Below are 24037 nucleotides of genomic sequence, written 5' to 3' on the forward strand. Positions count from 1 at the left end.
GTAATTAGGATACATCAGGATCTAGAGTACTTTATGCATAAAGTACTCTAGATCCTAATGTATCCTAATTACTATTTCAAATTCATGGGCCACATTTAGATAAACAGCAGAAAGCGCTACAAGCCGTCCAGCAAGCCTTTCTTTCCCAGGCAAGTCGATGCCTGAATCGAGGGCTAGCTTCACCGGGGCTTGATTAGACCCCCTGTGGCTCGTTCATCAAATCCGGCCCGTAAAATTTGATACTTGCATAAAGTACTCTAGATCCTAATGTATCCTAATTACTATTTCAAATTCATGGGCCACATTTAGCTTAACAGCAGAAAGCGCTACAAGCCGTCCAGCAAGCCTTTCTTTCCCAGGCAAGTCGATGCCCGAATCGAGGGCTAGCTTCACCGGGGCTTGATGAGACCCCCTGTGGCTCGTTCATCAAATCCGGCCATGCGCCATAAAGTATTTTAGATCCTAATGTATCCTAATTACTATTTCAAATTCATGGGCCACATTTAGATAAACAGCAGAAAGCGCTACAAGCCGTCCAGCAAGCCTTTCTTTCCCAGGCAAGTCGATGCCCGAAACGAGGGCTAGCTTCACCGGGGCTTGATGAGACCCCCTGTGGCTCGTTCATAAGATCCGGCCAGTTGAATTTGATACTTGCATAAAGTACTCTAGATCTCAACGTATCCTAATTACTATTTCAATTTCATGGGCCACATCTAGATAAACAGCAGAAATCGCTACAAGCCGTCCAGCAAGCCTTTCTTTCCCAGGCAAGTCGATGCCCGAATCGAGGGCTAGCTTCACCGGGGCTTGATTAGACCCCCTGTGGCTCGTTCATCAAATCCGGCCATGCGCCAGTTGAATTAGATACTTGCATAAAGTACTCTAGATCTCAACGTATCCTAATTACTATTTCAAGTTCATGGGCCACATCTAGATAAAATCCAATCGACGGCCGAATCGAGGGCCAGTGTCCCTTGTCAGTTGTCACTATTATTTTATGCCGATTTCGTGATATTATGTCCTTTCCGACATTATTTGCAAGTAAATATCTCCTTGTTGAGTGATTTGGTACTAGTTGAGCCTTGTGTTGCCTTTTGTATTCGTTGTAAGAGAGCTGGCATAGATTCTAGGTTTTTTTAATCGGTAACTGAATAGGTTGCTATGTTCTGTCTATTCCCTCTTATCGAGAGCTGAATCGGCGGCAAAATCCAATCGAGGGCTGAAACGAAGGCTGTGAATCGAAGGCCGAATCGAGGGCTAGCTTCAGCTTGGTTCTTGGTCGACAGATCGACTTTGCCACGGGAAGTTCAGCTTGGAGATTATGGCTTCTGTTGCTTGCGGTGTAATAACTTTGTGTGGACTAGTGTATAATACTGATTGCAAGCAAGGGAAGCCCTGAAACAGCCTTACAGCCACCACGGCTAAGCGTATCAAAGATGTACTTTCCTCACGGTATACAGGAGGTAGTCGGCTGGATAAACGGAAATGCTTGATTTGGTAGTGCTAGTTTAAGGCTGAATCCAAGTCTCTTGTACCTTGGAAGTTTATTCTGTTTTGGTAGAAGTCATTCTGTATCAAAGTTAAGCTGCAATTTTCAAATTTGAACACAAGTAATTGGACTTAACCAAATCCAACGCCCAACTTCAACATTCTCGGTTTCACAACGCATACATATGGAGTCAAGAGTTTTTGCAAGAGGAGTGAAAGAAGCCATTTAACGTTACATCAGGGCTTTACAAACGTCCCTCAACCGAGGGCGCCATTGACTTTTTGCAACTTATGATCCACTGCTCACCTAGTCAGGTGTTCTATCTGCATAACGTGACGTCACAGAAGCAGTGGATTACTCATTCCTTGACAAAGACTGGAGGTTGTTAGTCGAAACTTTGGGTACAATGTATATCCAATTTCTTGTGTTGGAAATTGCAGCTTAACTTTGATACTCTTGAACTGTCGGTTGATCCTCTCCAGATTAGATGAGCCGGACTGCTATTCCATCAGTTTGTTGGAGCTGTGGTCCTTCAACGCGTCTCTCATCCATGCTCTAACACAGGATGATATTCTGGACATGATCAACACTGAAAATTTAACCAGGTATGAACTATGTACAGAATGTTAATGTAGATCAGGACTATGTAGCTGGGCTGTGTCCTGATGTCCCTTTTACATCTGATTTATCTTGACTCCCAAGTTCATCCAGCTCTTCAACATTTATTACATTGTCAACAGTGTTGTTGTTCGGTGCTGTTTGTGGTTGGCTGGCTGGGTTTGTTTGTTTGTTTGTTTGTTTTTGTTTGTTTGTTTGTTTGTTTGTGGACAGCATTACTCGAGAAGCTGTGGATGGATCTTCATGGTGTTTGGTAGATGGGTAGGTGTCAGGAAAACAATGATTAACATGTACATTATGCAAATCAGGACCTAATTTACATAGTATAGTTGAGGAGAGCAGCTGTTACAGGTCACTGAGGTGCTTGCCTGAAGTCCAGGTCTACAAACAAGAGGTAGTGGGCCGTTGAAAAACATTTCCCTGGTTTCATTTCTATCCTTCTGTATTTGCATTGCAAGGAGACAAAATTACTTGATAAAAGTGATGATGATGAATGGTTTATTTACATCGCAGCCAGATGAGGCACATTACTTAATGGAACTCTAATTCTATCTTAGAACTTTCTAAGAACATGAAATGGTTAGATTCTAGCTATTCTCCTGTACATACAGCCCAGTGAGAGACCAAGATTTCAAAGTGACGGATAATCTGGGTGGTCTACTGAGGGATGAGAATGGAAGGATCATACAGGCCGGGGCTGCCATGATGTGGTATGCTGCACAGACTAGCAATGGGAAGGATGACACGGATGAGGTAACATCTTTTAAATCATATCCTCCTTTGATAATCAGATAACAACTAAATAAGTTACATACAGGTTACGTGACGATTACTGTCAAAAGAAAGTGGGTTTGAACTATCAATGTCAGACTACATTGTGTATATGAAACTGATCATGTTGTTTGCAAAATAAACATGTATGTTATTGTAAAAAAGACATTTTGTACAGTCTTGATAGTTACATACAACATGAAGATTGCCACAAAAGCCAGGTAGGACAGTAATTTCTCACTTGATGTGAGGTACTTTGCCAGTGTGAATTAAGAATAAGTAGACTAATTTACTTAGAGTCTTAATTCGATCCTATTTGACAGTTGACAATTTTGTGTACATTTTTTATGACATGCGATATCTTTCATTTGCTTATACTTGAAGGGGTAAACATTTTATCCAGTGCTGAGAGGGTTGATAAGGAGAGAACTCTCTCCACTCTGAAATACATGTACAGTGGTGTTGCAAACCATTACATTTCAGGGGAGACAGTTCTTGGATATGTAGTATGTTTCACCTTTACTACTTGCAGTCTGCCGTTATATCAAAGCAGTTTTCATAAGGCTTCTATTTCCAAAGAACATTTTCAGTGTCTAATTATAAAACACAGTTTGTCATAGTGTTGGTAGTCTTAATGTATGAATTGTAATTGGGGCCGGGGACTTTCCATTTCATTTCTGAGGGAGAATCTTTGTCCTGGTTCAATTACTCACCACATTATTATTGTGGTTATTTATTATGTTATTGTGCATTTATGTTCCTACAGTTCAAGGAAATTCAAGAGGCATGGGAGATTGAGTTTGTCAACGCTGTCAATGAAGAGAGCGTGAACAGTGGGAACAACATAACCCTCTTCCCATCTCCTTTTTCCAGGTTTTACTTATTTGCTGTTCATACTAAAGAGTGGCATTTCAGTAAACATGATTATTATGAATCGGTCAGGGTTATTCTAAAATATCTTATCATCTCTAGTGCATATGCCTTTTGGGGCTACCCTACCCTCTAGACAGACAGACATACTTAATGTTGCAAAAATGTGTAAATCATTCAACAAAAGATAGGCTAAGGTAGGTAGGTAGGTAGGTGGGTAGATAGATATACAGTATATATGTAGATGAAGAACAAGCCTGACAGATCTACTGGTAAATCTATGTTTTCAACTGCCATTAGCGCTGTCCTAGACAATAACACAGTGGGAGATGTGCCACTTTTGATGGCTGGCTGTTGCATCATTTTAGTCTACGTCATCTGCCAGCTTGGCCAGTTCAACCGCCTTCAGCACAAGGTACACCTGTCATGTTACGTTACAGTCAGTTGCAGAAGAAATTGAACATTTACCTGTGTGTCAAAATGCATGTAACAGAACATGGTACTCGATTTATCATTGAGACGTCTACATATACCCAACCATTGTTCATAGCTCATTCTCAGTAACTGCCAGTTTTGTTCCTCTCTCAGGTTTACCTAACATTGGTGGGAGTGCTTTGCATTGGACTTGCTATCGCAGGAGGGATAGGCCTCTGCTTACTACTTGGTCTGACTTATAATTACATCCACTCTATGCTGCCTTTCCTAATCTTGGGTGAGTAGCGTTGTGACCATTTTTCACCATGAAAATGCTCTGACAGTCTAACGCTAACATAGGGGTGTCAGAATTTAAGTGTGTCAGAACAAGGATAGCCCTATCTTCGGACACCCCTATCTTCCAAAATCCCAAGGAATTTCAGAGGAAGGGGTTGTTAGAACATAAGGGTCGGAACAATCAGAACATAGGGCAGGTTTACACGAGGCACTTACGACAAGTGTCCTAGACTCGTCCTAGGACAAATGTCCTAGAACAAGTGTTGCAAGACAGATCTTTTACCTGTGTAAAACAGGACACTTGTCCTAGGACACTCGTCGTAAGTGCCTCATGTAAACCGGCCCATAGGGGTGTCAGAACATAGAGGTGTTGGAACATAGCTAGGGCCTAGGGGTATAACCAACATATCACTACAACACAAAAATGCTCCCTTCCCATCTGTAGGCATTGGAGTAGATGACATGTTCGTGATTGTGACCACCTGGAACAACCTGACCCCTGAGCAGAAGACCCTGGACGTCAGGCAGCAGGCTGCCCTTACGCTCAGTCACGCCGGAGTGTCCATTACTGTAACCTCGCTCACCGACATCGCGTCATTCGGAATAGGAGCCACAACTGTATGTGAATATGTTCATCTATACTACAGACTTATTACTAAATATAGGACAACAAATATTCAATTTATCATGACTTATCATCAGTGCATTCTGTTCTGTGTAATGTTTCATAGTTTTTGTGCACTAGTTAATCTTTGTGCATATGAGTATTTAAATCTGTTACATTGGTAATACATTTAAGGGATCAAAGTAAGTGGTTTCTAAAATCTTTCTCAGTGGTTGTAGGTAAAAGTGCAGGATCAATGCTGGTGACAAACCAAAGTTTGATTGCGGCAATGATTTGAAATGTCTTAAGTCATAACAAGGTCCTGCACCTTGCATTTTGCTGTAGATAATTCCAGGCCTCCAGTCCTTCTGTATCTTTGCGACTGTCAGCATCTTCCTCGTATTCGTCTATTCCTGCACCATCTTCATGGCTGCTCTGGTGCTGGACCTCAGACGTCTGGAGGTATGATCAGCTCAAGTCAGGACTGAGACAATAAGATAAGGCATAACACTAACTTAAAGTTACCTTAAAGGTGTATTATTGTATTATAGGAAGATTTGTTACTCCTTTGTGATCAGACTGTTTCACATCCACTGGGCACTTAAGTAACAACCTGGTTCAATCTGTGCTTAGTCAAACTGTCTGTAACATTAAAGTAACAGGAATACCTACTTAGAAATGCCATTATAGATCTTCATGAATATAGCCTCTATACATGATATATGTATGTCAGTGTCATTTCAGATTTGCTATGGATTTGACAGATAAAGAAATGATATCTCTACACAGGAACGCCGTGATGCCTGCTGTTTTGTGAGGCTTGACACTCAGTATGAGCCATCAGCCTGCTCTCAGCAGGACCTACTGCAGCTTTTCTTTCAAAACATTTATTCACCTGTACTAATGAAGACCCCAGTCAAGGTAACAGAGAAAACCTGCTTGAACTTTGTTTAAGAAACATTGGTCAATCATATTGAATATTTGGCATTATTCTTGTCACTTGGACAGTAGGTAACGTTATATGAATTATGGCAATGTTCAGTGGTCACAAATTGGAGCTTAAGTAATATCTTCACATGAATCAGGTCTTAAGAAGACATACATGTAACCAAGGCCTACTTTGTGACTTGAGCCCATTGATCACTCGCACCCTGGTAAGACATGTAAGGGATATATGTAACTGTTAATTCTTTTTCTTTTTGGTCAGATTTTGGTGGCTGTGGCAACTGTGGGCCTGTTCTCAGCCAGTATGGTGGGAACAATCAGCCTGGAGCAGGAGTTTGATTACATCAAGCACATGACCGACTACGAGTCTGGATTGGCAAAATACACCAGGAAAGTTGAACAGGTCAGTGAGTCAAATTGGCAACGCTGACACTCCCATACTGTGAATATGTTTTCGCTTCGCTTCATAAATCTTCAAGCCCTAATCTTCTTAATCTGTTTATACAGTATTATCCAGATGACGGAGCACCCGTTCACTTCTACATAGGTAAGTCTCTAGTTCCTACCGTTTCAGATATTGTACATCATTTGGACACAGATACTTGTGACGTTTGAATACAGCATGTTCTTTTCTATTGGTAGTGTTCAGTACCAGGTTCAGGTCTGTTATTTACTTTGGATGGTGTTCAGTACCCGGGACAGGTTTGTTATCTTCTATGGGTGGTATTTAGTCCAAGGGAGATGTCTAATAATCTTTGGATGGTGTTCAGTACCAGGAACAGGTCTGTTCACTGTAGATATGGTGTTTAGTGCCAGGGACAGGACTTGTTATCTGTGCATGTGTAGATGGTGTTCCGCACCAGGGACAGGACTTATTGTCATCTGTAGATATGGTGGTTAGTGCCTGGGACAGGTTTGTTCATCTGTGTAGATGGTGTTCAGCACCAGGGACAGAGCTTCTTGTCATCTGTAGATATGGTGTTAAGTGCCAGGGACAGGACTTGTCATCTGTGTAGATGGTGTTCAGTACCAGGGAAAGGACTTGTCATCTGTGTAGATGGTGTTCAGTACCAGGAACAGGACTTGTCTTCTGTGTAGATGGTGTTCAGTACCAGGGACAAGTTCGTTCATCTTTGTAGCTGCTGTTTAGTGCCAGGTACAGGACTGTCCATCTGTGTAGATGGTGTTCCATACCAGGAACAGGTTTGTCTCTCTGTATAGATGGTATAAGTCAGTAAGTCAGTCAGTCATAGATGGTACCAGGCAGGGCTGTTTCCAGCCCTAAGTTTTTTTCCGTCCCACTCATTGCTTAGGAGCCCATGTGTTGAATTTCCTTTGTTAAATCCGTCATTTTATTAGAGTTTAAAAAGATACATTTTCATCAATTTCACGTCATGAAGTTAAGATTTTGAGGATGGATGGAGTGAAATTTTCATCTGCCCCAACAAGCAAATTTCCATCCTAGGATGGAGAGACGGGTCCTGGAGACTGCCCTGGTACCGTGAAAAGGTTTCTTCATCTGTGAATGTATAGTGTTAAGTAACAGGGACAGCCCAGCAATTGCTTGGCAAGGATTCATGTTCAATGTCCATGATCTTTTCCCTGCAGGTGACATTGATTACTACCATGAACGGGACAAGCTCAAAGCTCTGTATGAGGCACTTGATGCCAGTCCTTTCCTCAAAGAAGGAAGTGTTACTAGTTGGTACCACGATTTTGGCATCTGGATAAACAGCAACAAGAACCAAAGTTTGCTTGAACCAGGTAACCTTGTTGTGCTTTGTACCGATTGTCAAACATTCTGTGAACATTTCAAGGACTAAGACATTGTTTTGTTTGAGTTTATCCTTGGTTTCTACAGCACAGAGTTATTGAAAACAGGATGCATTTACTAAATTTTTCTCCCTATACTGACTGTTTTACAAGTAAGGCCATGTTAGTTTGATTATATGGATGACATCCGCGTGTGCATCAATTTTTGTCCATTTCCAAAAAAAAAAGATTTCGGCCATACTACAAATTGTAAAAATCAGCTGCAAAATGAGAAAATATATGCTGTAAATAAAAATTAAAAATATTTTTGAAAAGAGTACTATTGTTGTAGAATGCCAAAGTCAATTCTAAAGTCAAGAAAGAAGTTTTGAAAGAACAAAAAATATTAACTATATTTCGGTATACCAATACTCTGTGTGTTTAGTTTTGTTCATCCTTCCTGACCATGTAGATTTCATAATGAAGGCAACTTTCTTTTTTGCCGAATTTTATTTTATTCACATGCTCGCATCAGTTTTGGGGTCACCAGAGGATGTCATCCATACCATCAAATCAACATGGCCTAACTCAGAACCCATTGACCTGCATCAAGAATAGTGTGTTGCATGTTCTGAAGCAATAGCAGAATGCACATATTTTTCTCTTCTATCACATCAAATCTAGACCAAATCATAGTAGACCAGAATGTAGGTAAAGGTTAGCCACCCGGAAGGAACTTAAAGATTTTTGATACATTTCTCTCCTGCTAGATGGCTTTCCTGAGGACATCTCTGATTTCTATCTGTGGCTTATAGAATTTCTGGTAACCGATGGAAAACACCAGATCATGAATGTCCGTTTTCGTCCAGAGCTCGAATCAATCCTTGAGGCAATGAGGGAGAATGCTGAGGGTAAGTGATACTGCTACCATCGCTCTGGGTGCTTCACCATCAATGGCTAACGTTTTGATGGTGGTTCACAACCACACCCGTTGTGAGCCATGTGATATTGAAATCATTAGACAAAGGGAACTACAGCTACTAAGATAGAGGTACCAGTCTCTGTCCAATTTTTAATTATCATTGTTGAAAATACCATACATCTGAACACATGGTCAGAGACAAATTTTTAACTCGTTGGAATAAATGTCATTTGTAGATCATGACACTTTTTCAGGTGCTGTATACAACAGCCCCTGTTCTGTTTTCATAGCATATCAGCCAACAGTGCAACAGTGATTGAAAATAATGCTATTTGGTGCTTGTCTTAAACACTGTTGACTAAGATAAGAAACATCTCGCATTTCAAATTTTCAAACAAAACTTCTAATTCTGAAAAAGAAAACGAAGAAGACGAAGAGGAAGCTGCTGGGACATCAGAATGGGAGACGAATGAGGAGCTTGAAGACCTCTTGGCTTTATGGAAATTTCTACCGGAAGGTGCTGTCACCCCATTTGTGGCAAGTACATTTATTTTCTTTATTTATTTCATTTATACTGGGAGAATACACTCAGGCTGTGAAACCTGTTTTTCAAGTACCCCTGATTTCACAAATAAAAGATATACTGAAGCACCAATGTCATCTTCAATATATCATATGGTATCACTAGTTTGATGCTTCTATTGCCAATGTTGATTAATATTAGATGTACGTCCACTCAGAGTCCTGCCTTGGCTGTGACTCATCCAGGGGCACGTGGGCCCCTGTCTTTTATTAGGTTCTTAATTAACAACACATGTCCTACTCACTATGAAGTGTACTGAGAACACAGGTTTTATCTCCCACACTTCTGTTTTTAATCGTTGTGAAGTCAAACAAGCAAAATTCTTCTGAACCATAATTTCCAACACAAAAATTGGACTTACTCAAATTTCCAACTCTAGTTTTCTCAAGGAATAAGCAATCCACCACTTCTGTGACGTTGTTTTACGCAGATAGTACACATAACTCTGTGAGCAGTGGATCATAAGTTCCAGAATACTTGGTTGCCAGCAAATAAGTCTTGAAGTCTTCACTCTACTAACATAATTCCACCAGGGGATATAATTCCGCCACCCTGAAAAGATAGGTCGAAACAAATTTCCAACCCATCATCCCCCAGTACAACGCCCTCTTGAATATCTAAACTGTGCATACCTGGGGGCGAGAGAGAGATCTCTCAAACCCACTGTTTTTCAAAGTGGTGGATTAATGTAACCTGGCAGATTAATGTTAATGGAGGCTAATGTTACATACATATTGTAGAGTTTGATGTCTAATGTGAGATCTTATGTTATCAATTTGATTTAAGAACTTGATAACTTATTGTTATCTTCTTTGGATAACCTGCATTGTTTTATTGTTTCTCGTTTCATAACTTGTATTGCCCGTGGGTGGCAGAAACAAACAAATAAAGATCACCAGCCACAGTTTGTTTTTTCTGGCACTTTTAGGCAACCAGGTTGGAAACCAAGTGCCGGCTGATGGAGACTTCCCAGGAGGAGATTGCAGCCATGAACAGTCTTTACCAGATTGCTGACAACATGGAGTTCTCCAGTACAGCCTTCCCATTCAGCATATTCTTCAGTGCGTGGCAAACCGACGAGGTGAGTTCTTACTTTCATCACCTGAATGAAGTAGCCTAGTCTCCTATTCTAGTTCCATTCCTCTGATTGCTGCCCTTTCAAACAAGCCGCTAGGGGGCCCAAACCTACACCACTTCTTCCTTACATCACAAGCTATACAAAAACCGAAAGTTCTGCTGCAGTACCAAAGTCACATACTACGGGGCCCAAAATCAACCTTGTCGTTTGTCTTTCCAAGACCTACCCACATACCAAATATCATCGTAATCTATCCAGATGTTCTTGAGTTATGGTGACTACAAAATCCAGAAACACAAACACACAGACAAACACACAGACAGACCAAAAACTATACCTCCATTTTTCATGTCGGTAAGAATCTGGACCTGTCCCTATTCAAATGTTTGGCCCGAACATCTTTGATCAGTTCAGGTATGGAATTTTTCTCAGAAGCAGTGTTATGAGGATCATACTTTGGAATATCTGTCATGTCAACATATTGGGTAGTAGTAGTAGTCCACTGTTTTCTGCTGCTGCAGTAGTCGAAACATCCTGCAGCTGCAATCAGTCTTTCTTCAGTTCCACTTGGTCCCATTCATGTTGGGTGGCTGAAACAAAGTGATTCACAGCTAAAATACAAGTGGGACTATTTCTCTGAACAGAACCTATAGATATCAAAAGTCAATAATTTCTAATGTAAAATTGGGGTCTATGAATTCTCATGATGCTACACACAAATTTCACAATTATTTGTCTTGCTATCAGTAAACTGTAATATGCTTTGCTGCTTCAAGACTGTGAGGGTTGTAGTAGATAGCATGCCTTAATGATAAATAAAATGGTTTGTTACTATAACAGAGTTGAGTTTTTGTATACTTTTTGTATATTTTGCTGTTTATTTGCACATAAAAAACAGCGACACTGTAGGTACATTTTGCTACAAACATTAAATAAAACTGGGAAATGCTGGGAAAACCTGAAGCCTCCAAGGTTTTTTAGGGTTTCCCCTTAACTGCAATTAATGCCATCTAAACTATGCCTTGTTCAGGTCATCCAAGAAGAGCTGTTCCGTAACATAGGGCTGGGCCTAGCCGTGGTGCTGATGATCGGGCTGCTCCTATTGGCCGACATCGTCACCTGCTTCTGGGTCTTCATTTGTGTTTCCTTCACGTTGGTGAGTATATGAGACATTGGAGAGCATCACATCCTGCTGTGGGAGGGAAAGGATCTGTTTGTTGGGAAAGGATTTGTTTCAGTCCTGGTTCCTTCCAGACAACAATGTTGAAGATAGAAGAGACAGATGTCTGCTCGGGGACAAGCCTGTGTTCTGACGCCCCTATGTTCCAACACCCCTACATCTGTATCTGTATCTGTAGCATGTCACCATCTGTTCTTAGGCATCTTTGAACTTAATCTTCTATTTTGTCTTGCATTCAGGCCTTTGAGTCCTTATGGCATGTATGGTTGTCAGAAAGCAATAAAGGCAGGAAGAAAGAACGACATACAGGAACATTGTAGTCCACAGTTTGTTTCTCATATTGCTGTGCATATGTTTGGTGTTGTTATTTTGGCTCCTAAGATTTGTCTGGTGTTAATGTCTTCTTTAGTCAGTTCCATCTTTTAGTCATAGTGGGTCTTGAAGTTTGTATGTTTGTCATCTTTAGTGTAGAAAACACTTTTTTATTCGGCTCTCTATGGATGGCCATTTGAAGTGCAACCATTGAAAGATGTCAGTGAGGGATGTCTCATGTAGCACTTTCTGCCTTGCCTGGTTTAATAGGTTGACGTGATGGGAATGATGCACTTCTGGGGAGTGGAAATCAACATCGTCTCCTCCATCCTGGTGATTGTGGCCCTGGGACTGAGTGTGGACTATGCTGCACATCTTGGGGTGATGTTTCTGACTCTTCCCGGTACCAAACAAGGTATAATGTAAATCTTGAAATGTTCGTGGTGGTTTTATACTTGCAGTTTCTGTGCTGGTGACCATCCACTGCAAAATCATGACATGACCATTATGCATTGTATTACTCTGAATTATACAATTGTTTCAACCGCAAAGTTTCAACCCCAAAACCCTTGCCCTCCTCCTGTCATATGAATTTACAGTATCAATTTTAACTTGTCATTATGACATACAGGGTGACATCTCCAGTTGCTTTTAGACAATAAGATCAAACTTGCAATCTGCAAATTCCAAATGCTTCTACACGTAGCTGAAATGAGAACCTTACAACTTTTACAACAATTACAACTCAAAGATAGCTGGAATTGCAACTCCATGAATGTCAGAAGGAATGGAAATAACCCTATAACGCCCCTCTCAGTGCTCTGTGACAGCGTCCTGTCAGGTGATAACTTCTAGCCCAGCTGCTAAGCTGAAGACTGGGGCTCATGCAATAAAAAAGAAAAACTTTATGGGAAAATGAATATGAAGAATTGGTTAATTTGGTAGCCATCCAACAGCTTGGCAATACATTTCCTAGCTTTAGTTGACGTTATTGATCTTCATATTTTTCACCAATTGATGAAAGTCCTGCTGTTTTCCAGAACGTGCCTCCAAAAGTTTGGGTGCCATTGGTCCGGCTGTGTTTAATGGAGGCTTCAGCACACTGTTGGCTGTTGTTGTCCTTTCAGGGTCTTCATCTTACACCTTCAATACTTTCTTCAAGGTAAAGTTTTGAGTTTTACAAGCATCTAAACCTTTTGAGATCATGTCAATGTTTTCTTGATCTTCAAAATATCAAATTCAGATGAGAACCATACCAGTACACTGCAGAATGTACCTTTCTTTCAGGTGTAATTGTTGGCAGATATTCTATAAACCTCCCTACTGCTACATGCATGTGCAGTTCATCTGTGTTCTGTGCCTCCACTTTGTACCCTCCCTAGCCTTGGTGCTGAAGGGCTTTTTGCCACCTTGTATTATCCTGCACCATCCCCAGACTTTCTACTGAAGGGCCTTTCTCCACTTTGTACTTCCTTGTATTATCTCTGGCCTTAGTACTGAGGAACCTTCCATTCCCCTGTACTGTACTGTACCCTCCCTAGCTTTAGTGCTGATGCACATTCCCTTCCCATGTACTATAATGTACCCTCCCTAGCTTTAGTGCTGATGCACCTTCCCTTCCCATGTACTATACTGTAACCTCCCCAGCTTTAGTGTTATTCACCAGGTTCACCAGGTTGTATTATTTCAGCCAGTAGGTACCCATGTGAGTAATGAGGCTGTTGTAATGCACTCGAGGCACCTCCTCGAACACGGGACCCCCATTTTTCGTCTCTTCCGAAAGACGGTGCAGCTCCGACAAGGATACCCTTCTCGGGATTCGATCCGGGGTCTCCCGTTGAAGGACCTTTCCTCACCATGCACTATAATGTAATCTTCCCAGTCTTAGTTCTGAAGCGAAGTCCTTTCTCTTCACTGTCTTGTATTTCCACAAACCTTTCTGCCCTCCACTTTTAATTATTAAGGTATAAAACTGCAAAAGTCATTGGGTGCTTTGCAGTGCTTAGTTATAGTGAAGCTGTTTGATGTCATATCTGGAACAGAGGTTGCATTAGAAAAACTCTTTGCATTTGCCTACATGCCTTCGATCTGTCACCTATAGGTGTTCTTCCTGGTGGTGTTGTTTGGTCTGTGGCACGGGCTGGTGTTCCTCCCAGTCTTACTCAGCTGGTTCGGCCCAGACTACCAGGAGCTGGCCTCCAAACATACTGCAGGTTCAAAAGAGAGAAAAACTGCCAGTAAAAAGAAGAGGAAGATCACCAGTCTGTGGGAGAGAGAGACTTCAGGGCCATCAAAGGAGAAGAAGTGTGCCCACTCGGAGGGTGGGAGGGATGTTGGTAACCTTATCATCAACATTACTATGAATGATGTAAGTAGACCCTTTTTGGTATCAATATAAGTTGCTTATATCTGTAGAAGCTTTGATTATTCCCTTAAGATGTTTAGTTAAATAACTTCAATGGGCCAGACTCACACTAGCAACGATTTCAGCCAAATATGTTGATCCCCACAAGACCACCAAGTGTCAAAATCACCAGAGACTTTTTTGCCTGAAAATCAGTACCTTGAATGGGGCTTGGTGACCAGTGAATATTGGCTGATATCTAAAATTGTGCGGTGATCAAGAGAACATTGGCTGTATCCTGGCTGAACTATTTCCTTTTGAGCTGGGGTCGTGTGGCACAACGGCAGAGCGTTCGGCTCAGAACCAAGAGGTCCCGAGTTCGAATCCTGTCATGTCACCGATCTTGTGCCCTTGGGAAAGGCACTTTCCTCACTCCACCCAGGTGTAAATGGGTATCTGACTTCGGTTGGGGAAGGTCGTATTGAGGTCACCTGGTGGCGCCGAATGGCAGCCGCCCAGACCCTTGCGACAATTCCACATAATGCAAGTGTGGATAAGATATGTATATGTCGTGTATTATGTGAAACCTGTAAACCCTGCATTAATTCAGCGCTAGAAAGGCTGCCATTGCGGGTAATTTCTGACCAATAAACCTGATAGCTTGCGCACTAGTTGAGCGAGCAATTTTCCTGCTGTGTGATGCTTGAGGACATTTTTGTGAATGTAGTGCAGAATGCTTTTCAATTACACTGTGTTGTCTTCATCGGTTGTTTCTTCCTGTGTTGTCTCAGAAACAAGTCATTACCAGCAGCATGGAAAGCACCTCCTTCCAGGTCAATGGGCAACCACACCTTCCTGAGAAGACTATCCCCACTCAAGTGGACCCTCCCACGAACAACACCTACTCATCAGGCATACCGAAGCCAGACTATGATGATGCACCGACCAAGCCACCGACAGCTGGGGAGGGTAGTGTGCCAGTTACAACCTGCATAACAGGACAGTCAGAAAATGCCAAGATCTCTGTCGAGATCAAGATTACTAAAGGCTGAACATCAACAATCTAAGCTTATACTTGTCACAGGCAGATTATTTTCAAAGTAACAGTTTGTGACAGGTTTTCTTCCCTTGTTAGTGGCCATCAGCAAATAGATTTAGAACAGACTTATGACTTGTAATACCAGAAGAATCTTGGGCAAAATTAGACCTATATATAACGTTATGTATCATATGCCAAAAAGATGCATATTGTTGGCATTTGTACGCAGCCGGTAAATGTTATATTCAAATTATTATTTCAATACCTTGTTGATCCTGAGTTTGTTAATGCGACTGCTTATATAAAAACAAAGTCACATTGAATGTCTAGTAGTAGTCATAGTATCCAGTATTTATAAATTTAATCATTTTCCGGTATTTGATTATTCTATTATTAGTCTGATAAGGTGGCTGGCAGTTTTTTATGGCTTTTTTTGTGCTGTATTCTGATCGCTTACGTGGTCTGACATCAGATTCAGCTTTATTGCTCGTGGTTTGGCATATGAGATTTATACAAAGAAATGTAAACATTTAATACACCAACACTTACAGTGGATAAAATTCACTAATTCATGAACATTGATTGGAGATTAACTAAAATACATAGCCATGGTAGAGGGACATTGCAAAACACCTGCAAGCCATTCGGCATGTGGGGTACAAGTACAGGTTACAATGAATACTGACTGTATTAAAGAAGATCTATACAGACCCTTACACTACTATCCGTTGGGAGTACAATAACAAAACCATCAGAAACCAATATGGCTAAGCTTATTTGGTACGCCATCCACGAGCCACCAAAGGTCTGCACAGGCTAGATTAAAGGAGGCTTAAGAAAACAGAGAGGTACACTTCAGACCATTATGTTTTCTTACAGACTTTATTGTCTTGCACTTGCCACATTGTGATATCATATACAGAAACACTGAGTTAAGAAGGCAGGGCACGGCATGTACAGTAGGTATATGACATTATTACTTTACATGTATGACAAGTAGTACAACTTTCTTTGTTGGAAAGCTACAATGTGCAACCTTCCACATAAATGCTCTCATCAGCTACTCACTTCATTCCAGGGTAACATTTTCCAAAACGATAGAAAATCCACACTTAGAAGGTATATGTGAGTATAAGTTATATCTATATTTGAAGTATATGTAGCATTTTGTTTCTAGTAATTGCCAACTGGGAAATTAATCAAAGATGCTCACTTTTATAACTGTGTCAAGCTGTACGAAACTTCAGACATCTTTGTGGTCAACGAAGCCCATGTACATGTATATCATTACAGCTCATGTAAGTGTAGTCAGGACTTTTCTTTGTCCCTTAAATGTCCTAAGCATATAAAGCCTGAGTCCATGAAAAAAATGGCACCATAGTGTAATGAAGTTAAAACTTTTCTGAGCTAGCATATTTTACATGTATCAGTACATTAAGTAGAATTAAGCTCATTTATGCATTACATGTACAAATTTCACTCTACAATTGTCATCTCACCAAAACCTGAACTGAACAGTTAATAAAGGAATCAAGGATTAGTCCTTTGCATGGACATTGGGGTCAAATGGCAACAAGACTTTTGTAAACTCCAAAGAAGAAAGACAAAGTGATTGTTGTCTTTACAGCTGTGGAATTTTGTAGTGGTGAACAAAAAGCACAATCAATACAACAATTCCCTTAGAGGTGAAGTCATGAGTTGCGGTGGCGATAACTAGACCACCAGAAATCCATTCGTCAGCACTACCACATATAAACTCTACCATAGTCCATACTACTCTGTACAACTAATAAATATCTGCACATATGATGCACTTCATACTGCAGCATTGCCAAACAAACATTCAAGTAAACAAAGCTAATTCGATAGTATTACCATCAATATTGTTCTGTATGGTAACATTGTAGCAAATGCAGCTATACATAATTGCTAGCATGAAAAATTACACTTCTTTTTGATTTCATTCAATGGAATGATACAAATTCATTCCCAGATTGTTAGTACCACACTGTACATGGAAGTACTACCCAACTTTCATACTTTTCACCATACAAATTTCACTAGTAGTAATGAACAGTCCTGTATGATGATACACTACAAATGACAACCCCCTGTTACTTGTATCAAAACTGAAGTGACTTTACCAAAAAGACTTCACAAACAATCTCATCTCACTGATATCAACTGAATTAAAAAACAAGTGGCAATTTCTTTGAAATTAATATCAATGCTAGCTCCTCTTCTTTACAATGATACAACTGAGATAACCTTGTGTATGCTGATGGAAGGAACTATTTCACTCTCTCTTACAGCCAACCATAACACCATTCGTTCTGTAGTGTAGTGTAGTGTAGTCTCAGGTAAAAAAGACATTTCACCTGCAAAACAGCAAATTCACTGGACTCACGGATTTATACTCTTTACAATAAATCTAAAATGCATTATTGGATAGATAATATTACATCTCATTATGATAACTGCACCTTGTATGGGCTCAGACATTTGACCACAAAATTTCTACAACACAGCTGGATTGAAACAAGTTTGACTGGACCAAACGCTCACATCCTTACCAGTGCAAGGTACATGTATTACATGTTGTATAGGAGACTTAACAGGGTGCTCCGACCCAACGTAGAAAATGTATACAACATGATGTTAAACCACACCTTTCAGATGCTGGCTCCTCTACGAGCTTGTTACTATCATCAATGGGCATGTGGGCAATTTCAATATTATGGCAATGGGTTCAGTTAAATTACTCAATAGAATTCTGGACAATGTCCACAGCGAGAGAATTCTTCATACCATGTCCCTTACTGATTGCAGCAGAAACTTGTGTCTACTTAACAAGACTAATATTCACATACATGTACAAATACTGATTCATTTCTGTTTCGACAGAAATGTTATGAAAACGTACATCGCATCTCTTCAGTCATTTGGCATTGTGGTTTAGACGCTATGTTCCTAACTTAAATGCAGTAGTGAGATTTAGGTAGCCTGGACGACAGAATTGTTAGCTTTAGTACCCTCTTTCGGTTGCTTGCCTGCCAGGGAACCCACTGTTTTACAATGTTACGGATTCATTTGACCCAGCAGATCAATGTTAATGGAGGTTACTGCCGAAAACACTGTGCATAACTTATATTCATCTAATGCAAAATTAATGGACAACCAATATGAAACATTCCTATTGTTCCCTTTACCAGCTGTGACACATGATACAGAACAGGTCAAGTTTTTTTTTAATGCAAAGTGTTGGGCAAAACAAAAACGTTTCTTCGGCGGTCTTTGACAATGTGTACATGAACAAAGACTGGAGTTGATCAGGCGAAAAGTTAGGTGAGCCCATTTTTTGTGTTCGAAATTGCAATTCAACTTTAAGACATAACAAAAGCATAGCCAAAGAAAATGCATCTGTATTCACAGTTAGCAACAACATAGTCTCTCGTTTCTGATACATGCAATTCTTTTCATTTTGAATAACACTGAAAGTGAACAGTTTGGCCGTAAGTAAGAGTTGCTTTTGACATGCCCTTTGCTTCAACATAGAGGTCACAGGCTGAAGGGAACCAAGATTGTGAAGAGATCTACATGACCTTGAGTTTGGGTGGGGTTAAGACTGTGGCCTGCCCATGCAGTTCTACCTCAGGGATAGCCCCTTCTCAAGGAGAACAAGATTGTGACGAGATCTACATGGCCTTGAGTTTGGGTGGGGTTAAGACTGCGGTTCTACCTCAGGGACGGGCCCTCCACACGTATCCTGTTCCCTGACATCTCCTGCATCTTCTGCACGGCCTCCAGCGTGAGCTGCGTGCACCCCCGCAGGCCCAGCCACCGCAGCTTCTCCAGCTTCAGCAGCTTCGCCAGGGTGTCCTGAGTCACGCACCTGCAGCTACTGTGGGGGGACAGACAGGGAGATGTCATGCTGTGCCGTCAAGTGGCTAGGCTAGTGGACACAAGATTTAAAGGTCACAGATTCGATTCCTAGCATTCCTGGCAAGATGTTGTCGCCTTGTGAAAGGCACTTTACACTACACGTATTTCCCTCACTCCACCCAGGTGCAAAATGGGCACCTGACTTTGATTTTAGAGGCGGTTATAGGCAGTAGAAGGAGAGGGATGGGCTGAAGTGGTTAGACCTAAGCAGAGATTGTAGTATAAAAGCCAGACAAACTTGAGATCCAGTGTCCCCAGGTTAGGGAACATGGTGTGCAGCATGGACAGGGGGGTGTTGGAGCTACTATAACGCTCTCTTACAATCATAACACTATTAATTCTGTAGTGTAGCCTCAGATAAAGGGCAGCGGGTGGTTTAACGTAATAAGTGTGGCCCAAGCACTCTTAGAGATCCAGTACTAGTAAAGCCCAACAAACCTTAGGTCCAGCGTCTCCAGGTTGGGAAACATGGTGTGCAGCATGGATAGGGGGTGGTTGGAGACGCGGTTGCACAGCGCCAGGCCCAGGTGCTTCATGTTGGGGCCTGCACGGTCCGACAGCGACTGCAGGCCGATCCCGGACACGCTGTAACAGTCCCGCAGGTCCAGCGACTCCAGACCGCCCGGCATGTGCTCCAGACACGTGTTCTTACAGTTGGTGGCTGGAAATAGATGTGGTGGTCAGAGAAAGTGTTGCCAAGATCCGAGATAAAATTTACACTACTAGGCACAACTCTAGCAAACTAGCGAAATCACTTTAAAATCTGTAAAATAAACTCTGTATGAAATGGAAACACTAATTTAATGAGCACACATAATCTTACTCTATAAAAACATACACAAAACCTTTACGGATCTGTTTAGTCAACCTTAACTTATAAATTATATTTTAATATGCATACAACGTTGGAGATTTTGCAAGTGTCTATTTTGTTATAACATCTTTGTATTACTTACAGGCTAGGTCTAAAGACTTGACGTTGATCAGCTTGCGGAATATAGAAGTGACGTCCTCCACTGGGAGATCTCGCCTGTTGGGGAAGAGACACAAAGTCATGAAGGACCACAAATCATACTGTACAGTATCAAGTAAGCATAACACCCTAATGTCTTTTACAGGATAAATTGCTTTCCCTGAAAATGCTGTGATGTTTCAAGTGTACAAGCAAGAATTTTAGACAATGCCAACATGCCGCAGCTTCAGTGAGATAGGGGCTTAAAAGATGTAAGTCACATACCTGCGGAACAGGTAACAGGAGTTGAGGCACAGAGTTTCCACCGTGTCGAGCTGTGAGAGTGCCTCCTCCGTCATGGGCCAGCTGAGGGAGTGGGTGAGGGTCAGCGACTGGAGCTGCAGCTTCTGTATGCTGGGAGCCTCCTCCTCAGGAATGTCTGGGAAAGGGGCTGGAGAAAAGCAATAGACTCTTGTTTAATACTTTCATCTTTACCAAGTCCTATTAGCTATATGGTAGCATCCAGCATCAGCCTCAAATTTTGTTTTATCTTTTATGTTTTATTAGAAATCCATTAGATTACACTTGAAAACCTAATCTACTCTTCCTGAATTCATAAATACAGAGCAAACATACATATGATTACAACATATGCAAAACACAACAAGCACTTACATGTGACTACAACACACATTATAAGACTACAGAGCAACACACGATAATGATGTTGTAGTTAGGCTTGTCGCCATGTCAGTAAAGATGATGAACTAGTGAGAACTTTTATAGATGAAGACGATAGTATCTACATTTATAGTCTAATGAACCAACAAAGGTACAGATTTGGTCTGGTATGGTATGGTATGGCACCAGAAGAGTTTAAGGCATATCTACTGGTATATACAGTAAAAGTGGCACTCATCAAAAAGTAGTTATAGTACATTTTATCCTTATCCCCCACACTTGCTATTGTTTTGAATAACTGTGGCTTTTGTATGGTATACTATATCATTGTACTTTGCAATTTATCAAAGGCATGGTAGCAGGTTCTGATTCTAGAAAACTACTCACCATTCTTTTTCGAACCAGAATACCGGGGGTAGTAGCCGGGCCGGTGACGGGGAGGCTCCACACGGCCTTTTGGAGGAGTAAAAGACAGTGACAGCTCATCGCTGGACAGCCCGACAGCATACAGCGTCAGACATCTCAACTTGGGCAGTCTAAACAGCACGTACTGGAGTCCCATCCCCGAGATAGCGAACATGGAGGAGGCTCGTAGACATCTGCGTACCGTCAGCTCCTCTAGGTTCTTCAGTCTGACCAGCTGCTTAAAGGCATTGTCCCTCAGCATGTTGATGTTACTCAGCTCCAACACGGTGAGGTGCTGGAAGATCGTCACGCCCGTCACCAGCTCCTTGTCCGTGAACTTTGTGCAGTCCCCCAGGCGGAGCTGCCGCAGCTCCGTCAGGTCCTTCAGCAGACGCAGCTGCTTGTACTTCTGAAACTGGAGGATCTGTAGACCCTTCAGCTGGGGGAGGTTCTCCCGCAGTTTTTTACAGTCGTTGTCCGACATCCTCTGCACCATCACCCTCTCTATCTTGCGGCTCTGTAGTAGCGTCCACATTCCGGTTTGTTCATACTTACTTATATAGCACAGGTAAACCACCTTGTGTCTCCACACCGAAGGGTGGTCGATCATCCTCTGGAAAGTCTTGCACACGACTCTAATACTGGCACGGTCCGACGGGGTCAGGTAGGAGAATATGATGAAGAAGATGTCAGGAGGTAGAACCGACCAGTTCGGCGACAACGGCTCTTCGTGAAGCTGTCCGTTGATGGGTGAGGAACATCTGGAGTTGCTTTTGTCCTTCTTGAGCTTTTTCTTGGAGCTTTTCTTTTCCAAGACCTCGATGTGGTTAGAGTCTATTTTAGAATGCATCATGACGAAGACCCTGGGTTCCTGCAAACATTGAGGGTGAAACTCAAGTTATCTGGAAAAGTAATGACATATTCAGTCCCCTCACAAGTGCTTCAAGAGAAATGAGGGATGAATAAGCAAGAAAGCACCACATTTGTAAATTCTTTAAATCTAAAGTGTTTCTATACAGACTTAGTGTAAAACTTTCAAACTGCTGAATCTTCATGTTACTATTGATTATGAAAGTTCTTAGAAACTTCTTAGAGGATGCCAGACAGATTGGGTAGCAACACTATTAGATGAGAACAAAAGCAAACATTGATAGGTTAACAATAGAGGTGTCAGGTAACTTAACATGTGTATTGGAAGCCAGACAAGTGAAGATCATTAGCAGGACCAGTCTAATTGGTGATCAGTGTTAGTTCAATCAAGGAGGTTTTGTCAAAGATAGCACCTCCTTGGTTCAATAGAAACAGACAAGATTTGCTGTTTATATCTATTCTCAACTATGAAAAATATTACTGAATATACTTAAAGGTTCTTTTCTTGTGTTTCCAATCTTAACAGAAAGTCAATTTGTCGATCAATGTAAAGTTTATCCTTTGGAAACACTTTCGGGATCAGAACAGCAAGATATTTTGTGTGAGTTGGAAATGTGAACAGATCAAAATTTCACCTGAGACAGAAAATTATAGGGCATTTTCAAATGCTGTACTGCATAATACGTCAACTTATAAATCATGATAAAAACACGCCCCTTGCCTTGCAAACTCTGTAGACTGCTAAAATGTATACAGTATTTTATCTTAGGCTTATGAACAAATATTCATCAAATACTGAACTAGCTACGGAAACCAATCTATTATAAAGCACTGTAGGAAGCGGCATAAATTTACGGTGCACAAGTCGGCTTAGGAAAAACTGTTTGGACTTCATGAGAACAGTACATTAGTACAACCGAAGCTTACCTCGTGTTTCTGCGTTGTCTACGTAACAGAGTGTCCGTCGAATTAAACATGTACATCCACTAAAATGGAGGGAAATCCACAACGGTTTTCTGTACCGACACGGAAATATTTTCAGTGGGCCGCCATTTTGTATCCCAGAGTCCTCACAAGCTTCGACCGGCTGCATTTATGATACGAGCTGACAGGAGGCGCGGTTAGACCGCATGGGAAAGTTTGCAGGACGGAGATTTTATCGGGTACGGTAGCAAAAACCAAGGACATTATGTAAGATAATGTCCTTGCAAAAACTGACTTACTTACTTACTTAAACTGACTTACTTACTTAACGATTAGCGTCCAGTGTGTGCTTTATGCTTTTAAAAAATGTTCTCTTTTCACACCATGATTGTCATGATATTGTTCCTTTACGGCATAGCAATATCTACACTTTTAACTGAACTGATAATGCAATGAGATGTTTGACACTTTCATAATGCAAACTATAAAGCCTTATGTTCATCCATTTACAGAGGCTACTGCACAATAACTCTTATTTACAGGTAACGTTAGGTGGCTACAGAGTAGAGACATCACCTGTTTTGGACTGATCCATCTCAACCATAAGGGGGAGAACATCTGAATTCTACTCAAATAAAATCAAAGTGCCTTTGTTTTCCAATACAACAGGAAGCTTCAGGTGCTAGTTCAAATATACAGTTAACTCGATGTTGCCATTAGATGCTGTATATACAATGTAGGAGGGTCTGCATGGGGTATCCTGGCATACGCTGAACGGTTATCTAGGAGGGCCAGTTCTACTCTCCAAGCAGAGGTCAGTGGGGGAAGATTGTGACCTTTTTATCATATGCCACTCAGTGGGGGATAGCGGCCTAAAAACGAGGCATATGATAAAAAGGTCGCAATTTTCCCCCACCGACCTCTGCTTGGAGAGTAGGCCACTTCCTCAAGAGCAGAAGAGCAGATTGTTTTATTCTCCAACTCCAACAACAGGGAGACAGACGTTAAAAAAATCCTGGACGCTCCTACCCTACTCGACCAAAAC

At 41.4% G+C, this 24037-nt stretch overlaps 2 protein-coding genes across 2 annotated transcripts; one reads left to right on the top strand and one right to left on the bottom strand.

Moving 5' to 3' along the window:
* The first annotated feature begins 1902 nt into the window (after positions 1 to 1902).
* On the top strand, positions 1903 to 15618 carry LOC136433636 (patched domain-containing protein 3-like). Its single transcript, XM_066426040.1, has 19 exons — positions 1903 to 2094; positions 2719 to 2860; positions 3645 to 3751; positions 4049 to 4163; positions 4337 to 4460; positions 4905 to 5077; positions 5409 to 5525; positions 5853 to 5984; positions 6271 to 6411; positions 6516 to 6555; positions 7617 to 7772; positions 8531 to 8671; positions 9101 to 9219; positions 10194 to 10346; positions 11374 to 11499; positions 12106 to 12250; positions 12876 to 12997; positions 13937 to 14203; positions 14971 to 15618. Exons 1-19 carry the CDS (start codon positions 2069 to 2071, stop codon positions 15229 to 15231), a joined length of 2607 nt encoding a protein of 868 aa, XP_066282137.1. The 5' UTR covers positions 1903 to 2068; the 3' UTR covers positions 15232 to 15618.
* A 463-nt stretch (positions 15619 to 16081) lies between these two features.
* On the bottom strand, positions 16082 to 23163 carry LOC136433637 (F-box/LRR-repeat protein 14-like). The gene is made up of 6 exons (XM_066426041.1): positions 22996 to 23163; positions 21181 to 22069; positions 20398 to 20563; positions 20117 to 20190; positions 19599 to 19821; positions 16082 to 19119 (listed from the first exon to the last, which is right to left on the bottom strand). The coding sequence occupies exons 2-6, from the start codon at positions 22049 to 22051 to the stop codon at positions 18954 to 18956; spliced, it is 1500 nt and encodes a 499-aa protein (XP_066282138.1). The 5' UTR covers positions 22052 to 22069; positions 22996 to 23163; the 3' UTR covers positions 16082 to 18953.
* Positions 23164 to 24037: the final 874 nt, after the last annotated feature.

Source organism: Branchiostoma lanceolatum, chromosome 4 (genome assembly GCF_035083965.1).
Source record: "Branchiostoma lanceolatum isolate klBraLanc5 chromosome 4, klBraLanc5.hap2, whole genome shotgun sequence".
NCBI lineage: Eukaryota > Metazoa > Chordata > Leptocardii > Amphioxiformes > Branchiostomatidae > Branchiostoma > Branchiostoma lanceolatum.

Excerpts from the sequence above, each read along its gene's own strand:
- LOC136433636 (XM_066426040.1), top strand. The coding sequence starts at position 2,069 with ATGATCAACACTGAAAATTTAACCAG. Across the intron at positions 7,773-8,530 it reads CCAAAGTTTGCTTGAACCAG|ATGGCTTTCCTGAGGACATC; the intron begins GTAACCTTGTTG and ends CTCTCCTGCTAG. Across the intron at positions 11,500-12,105 it reads TTTGTGTTTCCTTCACGTTG|GTTGACGTGATGGGAATGAT; the intron begins GTGAGTATATGA and ends CTGGTTTAATAG.
- LOC136433637 (XM_066426041.1), bottom strand. The coding sequence starts at position 22,051 with ATGATGCATTCTAAAATAGACTCTAACCACATCGAGGTCTTGGAAAAG. Across the intron at positions 20,564-21,180 it reads TTCTGGTTCGAAAAAGAATG|CCCCTTTCCCAGACATTCCT; the intron begins GTGAGTAGTTTT and ends GCTTTTCTCCAG. Across the intron at positions 20,191-20,397 it reads TCCTGTTACCTGTTCCGCAG|GCGAGATCTCCCAGTGGAGG; the intron begins GTATGTGACTTA and ends CTTCCCCAACAG.